This window comes from Gracilinanus agilis, chromosome 1, assembly GCF_016433145.1.
Source record: "Gracilinanus agilis isolate LMUSP501 chromosome 1, AgileGrace, whole genome shotgun sequence".
Lineage (NCBI taxonomy): Eukaryota > Metazoa > Chordata > Mammalia > Didelphimorphia > Didelphidae > Gracilinanus > Gracilinanus agilis.
The window spans coordinates 310,816,062-310,822,061 of record NC_058130.1 but is presented as its reverse complement, the minus strand read 5'-3'; the positions used below and the strand labels follow the sequence as shown (position 1 = coordinate 310,822,061).

The 6,000-nt window shown below is 37.2% G+C and overlaps 1 protein-coding gene across 1 annotated transcript in view; it reads right to left on the bottom strand.

Annotated features, from left to right (window-relative positions):
- PCSK1 (proprotein convertase subtilisin/kexin type 1) overlaps positions 1-6,000 on the bottom strand; it is a 49,877-nt gene that overhangs the window by 19,197 nt on the left and 24,680 nt on the right. Inside the window, exons 7-8 of the mRNA XM_044657644.1 lie at positions 4,381-4,553; positions 2,188-2,400 (exon numbers count right to left, since the gene is read on the bottom strand). Of these exons, the coding sequence (XP_044513579.1) occupies positions 2,188-2,400; positions 4,381-4,553 (386 nt within the window). The remainder of the gene's footprint in view (positions 1-2,187; positions 2,401-4,380; positions 4,554-6,000) is intronic.

Genomic DNA, 6,000 nt, shown 5'->3' with positions numbered 1-6,000 from the left:
GAGAGAGAAAGAGAGAGAGAGAGAGAGAGAGAGAGAGAGAGAGAGAGAGAGAGAGAGAGAGAGAGAGAGAGAGAGAGAGAGAGAATAAGCATTAATAAGGAAGGATTTGTGGAAGCAAATAGATGTCACAATTAATTTGCCTCCAAGATTCCTGTAACTGTTGATGAGGGTGGGTGGCTGCACCAATGGACCAATAATGGGAACCCATCGGGTTTAAGTGGTATAGTTCCCTGTGTCACTAGAGGTTTCTTCACATGGGCAGGAGGTGTGAAAAAATGATTTGTTCAATTATCACCTCCCAGTTGGATTTGCTGAATTTCAAAAGTTAAGGCAACTGTTCTCTTATAAGGGTTACAGAAACAGAGCGGCTGTTGACAAGAGATGTTAGGAGGTTACAAATGAGAAGGATAAGGAACAGGTTTGAGTGAGTTAAGACAGAGAGATTTCCTTAGAATCATTTTCTTTAGTTTCCATCATATGCATTTGTCCTCAGTATGTTTTACCTAAATAGGGAATCTCTTTAAACCTAAACTTCCTCCTTGCTGCTTCCTTTCAGAATAATGGAGAGGATGAATCAGGGCTAACTGTATACATGAAATGGTTGATAAATCCACCTGCTTGAAGGGGCTATTAAATATCCATGGAGACACTAACCTGCTGTGCTCACTTGAAAAAGGGAATGGAAAGTGTCTGAGAACTCAGATTCAAGGATCATGCAGAACATTGCCTTTGATGAATGTCTGTTTCCAAAAGATTGTTTTTCACTGTTTATGATATGAATGAATGTAAAAATAAAAATGAGAGTTAAGCAAATGTTTCTCAGCTGAGACCACAGTTTGAGTGCTCAAATTATGACATTATTTTAAAAAAATAGTTCTCTGCTGGTGATCTTCCCTGAAGAAGATTTAATCACTGAGCTGTTTGAAGTATTATCTTTATGAATGATTTTACAAATACACACAGGACAGAGTTTCAAATGAACACCTATTTTGTATATAATATGTATTATATGTAATAATAACTAATGATTATACTATGATATTAGGATCCTATATGTCTTAACTAGTCAGTTATTTTTACTGTGCCAAGAATAAGTTGTGGGGTTTACAATATTTTCAGTTGAAAGAGCTCTGGCCATAAAGCTCTCATATCATGTTTCAATATTTTGCCAGTGAAGGAATCCAATAAATCACTCAAATAGGAATTCTTAACTGTTTTTTGTATCATGGATCCTTTTTCAGAACAGTGTTTTTAAATACTCAAAATAAAACACATAGGGTTATTAAAGAAACAAATTATATTGTGGACCCGAGGTTAAAAACTCCTGCCCTAAAAAAAAAAGAATGAATCTTGATTATCTGCAGTATATCTGAATTTGAGCTAAAAGATCTTTCTGAAACATAGATCTCCTGGGCTACCGATCTGGATGCTGAGGTCAGCTCTGGGAAATGTTGAACCCAGCCATTTTCCTATCAGCTTTTAGGATGAAGCAACCTTTTAGCTGGTATTTTTATAACTTGCTGAATGTTGTAAGAGTGAAGGATGAAAGGTGAATGACCAAGGGGCTCCCCTGGGACAGGAGAAACGGAGGAAAGCCTCTCACATGTTGGATATATCCTTTGTAGTGACCTTTTAGGAGGACTTGAAAGAGGTTCAAGCAGGAGATGGACAGGCATAGAATAGCTTCGATCTGCATGGTTAGAAAGAACTCTCAAATCAATAAGATCACAGAACCTTTGTTATTGTATTTCTATTTTCCCTCACAGAATAGCACCAGACTGGTGGGACAGATATTTAAAGTTCAAGCTCTTAGGAGAGGCATCTCTTCAAAGTCTTAAAGCATTTTAAAGCTCTAATAGCACAATTTTAAGCTTTAATAGCTTAATCACACTAAGACTTTTGCACTACACTGTACAATGGCATTTGAAAGCTCCTTACTACCAAGCTGAAAGAAGAAGGGATGGATAAGAAAAAAACAACAACATTCATTTAGAAGTATGATTATCTTTGAGGGGAAAAATAATATTTTGATATATGCAAATTTTACGAGTTTCCACCCATTCAGACAGTAAATGCGAGTTAACTAACCTTTTCAAAAACAATTGTTTTGTTAGTTATATATTCAAATTACATTTTCTTGTTGTAATAGAGTAAGTCTGTTTTTAAAAAATCAAAAATAAAACTTACGATTCTCTGGTCAGTGTAGTCCCCACTGCTATAGGCAGTGGCCAGTGTGGACGAGCACTTTTCAGCATACCAGGGAGACAGGCCTTGCTGTGAGGCACTGCTGATGGAAATGGTGTAGATACTGTCTGTGTAACCATCACAATCACAGTCATCCCCCTGACGTCCACCATTCCCAGATGCCCAGACAAAGATGGAGCCTTTCCCCTGTCTTCCCTGTGGGCAATTGAAGAAATAGGGGTATAGGTCATATTTACTCTATTAAAAAATTGTTCAAAATCTTACTATCCAAACATACACACAGAAAGTTCAAAGTTTACACAATTGATAGTTTCTCTGCTCAATCCCTCTGAAATGAATATGAAAATCTTGTTAAAGTAATACTTGTAATATTGTGAACTTTCCCTAAAGCCAGATATTTCTGTCTTCTTGCACTTTTTTTTGAAAGTGTGGTATGGAGCAATCTTGGTTTTCCTTCTTTATGTAGGTAGATGGAAGAGTTCACCTTCCATGCTCTCCTGTTTTTTCCCACATTTAGTAATGCTTGTTGAGATATATTTGGATTGCTGAACTTCCTCTGCCTTTCTTTGGCTTGAATCTTTTATTCTATCAGTCAGTCAGCAAAGACTAAATCAGCTATTATTCAGTGCTGCATTCCAGCTGGATTAAGAGTAGCTTCTTTCTAAGGGCTATATTTGACAATACCATTCTTTCTCAACTTGCGTCCCAAATATATTCCTTTTAATTTTATAACATGAAATCTGTGTGCTTGGCATATGCTTGAGAGATACTGCAATAAACACAAGTGATCAGCTGCAAACTAAGCATAAGGGCTCTAAAAAGTGATTATGTAGTTGAAGGGCAGCTAGGTAGCACAGTCAGGAAGACCTGAATTCAGATTTGGCCTCAGACATTTACTAGCTGTGTGACCCTGGGCAAGTCACTTAATCCTGCTTGCCTCAGTTTCCTCATCTATAAAATGAGCTGGAAAAGGAAATGGCAAACCATTCCAGTACTTTTGCTATGAAAACCCCAAACGGGGTCATGAAGAGTTATTCACAACTGAACAACAAAATGTTTAAAAGGAGCACACTTCCCCCAAACCATCCTCACCTTGGCCAGTGGCTAGTACCTGACACATGGCAGATGCTCAATAAATTGAATGAATGCATAGAGGAATTCTGGTTACTAATTACTGAACATAATAACTCAAGAACATTGGAGAAAGGGGAAAATGTCTAGTAGAAGAGGAGACTTAAAAAATGGAAATGTTTGATCAGAATGGGAGATTAGATTGACTATATTGCATTTAATAAATGTTTTCAAAAGCTTATCCCCGCCCCCCACATGTTCTAGGACTTGGGCAGCTCCCCAAGGAATTAAGGTGGGGAAGGCTGGGAAATCCTGCCTGCTATGGGGTCATTCACTTCCAGCATCTTGTTATACCTATGTATCATATGAATAAGTAACAGGGTATAATGGATAGAGCATGCTATTTGGAGTCAGAAAGGTCTAGCTTTAAATCTAGCCTCTGATACTTACTTGCTGAATAACTATGGGCAAGTCATAGCCTCTCTATGCCCCAGGGAACTCAAACACTAAGTGTGTTTGTGTGTGTGTGTGTGTGTGTGTGTGTGTGTGTGTGTGTGTGTGTGTGTGTGAGAGAGAGAGAGAGAGATAGGTTTCCAGTTTTGATTTGGAGTTAGTGGGAGAAATCATAGAACCTTGCTTGATACGTTGATATATAATATGAGTAAATATATACATATATTTCTATAGATATATGAGTTTAATGTGTATATATTATATATGTGTATATATCATACACATATATATGAGAATTAAGCCAATGTTTTTTAGTTGAGCTCATAATTTCACTGCCTGTACTATATCAGATTTTTAAAATAAGTTAAATTAAATTAAAATAAGATAAAAACATTGAAGTTTTTTGGGGGAAGGATACCCTGGATCATATGCAAAGCACAAAAATAAGGTCTGGGCTAGTAAAATTCACTTAATTCTATTGCTTCCATACTTCTGAAAAATACTTTGATTTTGAAAATATATTTTAAATGGCAAAGGACTTTTGGAAAGGAAGAAAACACTACCCTCCTCTATTTGTAGAAACCATATATTTTTACATTCTTTGCATGTGGTAATATTTCATCTCAGTTACATCTCTCTTAAGCATCTCACCTGTTTGATGCCATATTCAAAAGCCTTCTGGGCTAACCTGCCAGGGCCCTCAACTGTTTTCCCATCATCATTTGGGCCCCAACTTGCACTGTAAATATCCACATGGTCAGGATTGAATCCAATTGAACTGGCTTCAATAGCATCAGTCACAATGCCATCCAACATTCTAATGCCTAAAAAACAAAATAAACTGTAGTCAGTGTCTATCAATATATATGAGAAGCAGAATGGTGTCATGAAGAGATTTTTAACCTGAGGGCTGTGACTTAGGATATATAGATAGATATAGACAGATATAGATCTCTTTATTTGAACATCATTTTTCCTTTGTAAATCAATATATTTTATTTCATGCTTTTAAAAACATACTCAGCTGTCAAAGTAATCTTCCTAAAGCACAGATCTAACCATATTACACCCCCACACCCTCACATTCAATCAATGACTCCCATGCCTTTCTATCACTTTCAAGATCAAATATAGAACCCTCTATTTGTTGTTCAAAGCCCTCTATAGTCTGCACTGCCTCAATTTTTCCGGTCTTATTACACCTTAACCCTCCCCAACCCTAACCTCCTCTGCAATCCAGTAATACCAGCCTCCTTGTTGTGTCTCAGACCAGAGAGTCCATCTCCCAACTCCAGACACTTTGGTTGTCTGCCATGCCTAGAATGCTCTTCCTCCTTATCTCTGCCTTTTAGTTTCCCTAGATTCTTTCATGTCCCTGCTAAAATATGCTTTCTTCAGGAAGACTTCTCCAGTTCCCCTTTATTACTTCCTTCTGTTGATTATCTCCTGTTTATCCTGTACCTAACTTTTTGTAGATAGTTATTTACATGCTATCTCCCCCCATTCAGCTATGAGGTCCTTTACAGCAGTAACTGTCTTTTGCTTTTCTTTGTATATTCAAATGTTAACATAGTTCCTAGCATAAAGTAGGTTCATCATAAATGTTTATTTGTCACCGAGAAGAGATTTGTTGGCTTCACCAGACTGCCTTGATATGAATCCTATAGGTGTTGTTATTCCCATTTTACAGATAAGAGAACTGAAGCTGAGAAGTGAAATGAGAAAGTGAGCAAGCTGCATGTGTATAGGTTGCAGAGATCTCCTTCATATCTCATGCCACCTTTCCCAGGGTGTCAAGTAGGCAGCAGGGAAGATAAAGGTCAGTGTTTCCACAATTACCCCTTACATACGTGATTCTTTTTCTCTTCTTCCCCTTTCTGACCCCCAATATATCGCTTAAGTGTGTGTGCTGCCAGCAGTGGTAAAATGGGATGGGAAACCCACACCTAGAGTAAGCAGAGGTGATGCAGAAATAATAAGATTGATTATAATACCATCACATTCCCAGGTCCTCTCAATACCTTAGAAGATGAAAAGGAATCCAGAAAGATATTTATTTTTGTTTTCTCAGCTAAAAGTGATTTCCATCTCATCGGATCTCAAAGTACTTTTTGTACTCTTTCTATGTACTTATCACAATTTAATTTGCATTGTTTTAAATCTTTGTATGTCCTCCTCACTAAATTGTAAGCTATTTGAAAGTAAATTCTTTATCTTATTTATCTTCATGCACTATCCCCCAGTACATAGTACAGTGCCTTTCCTTCAAAT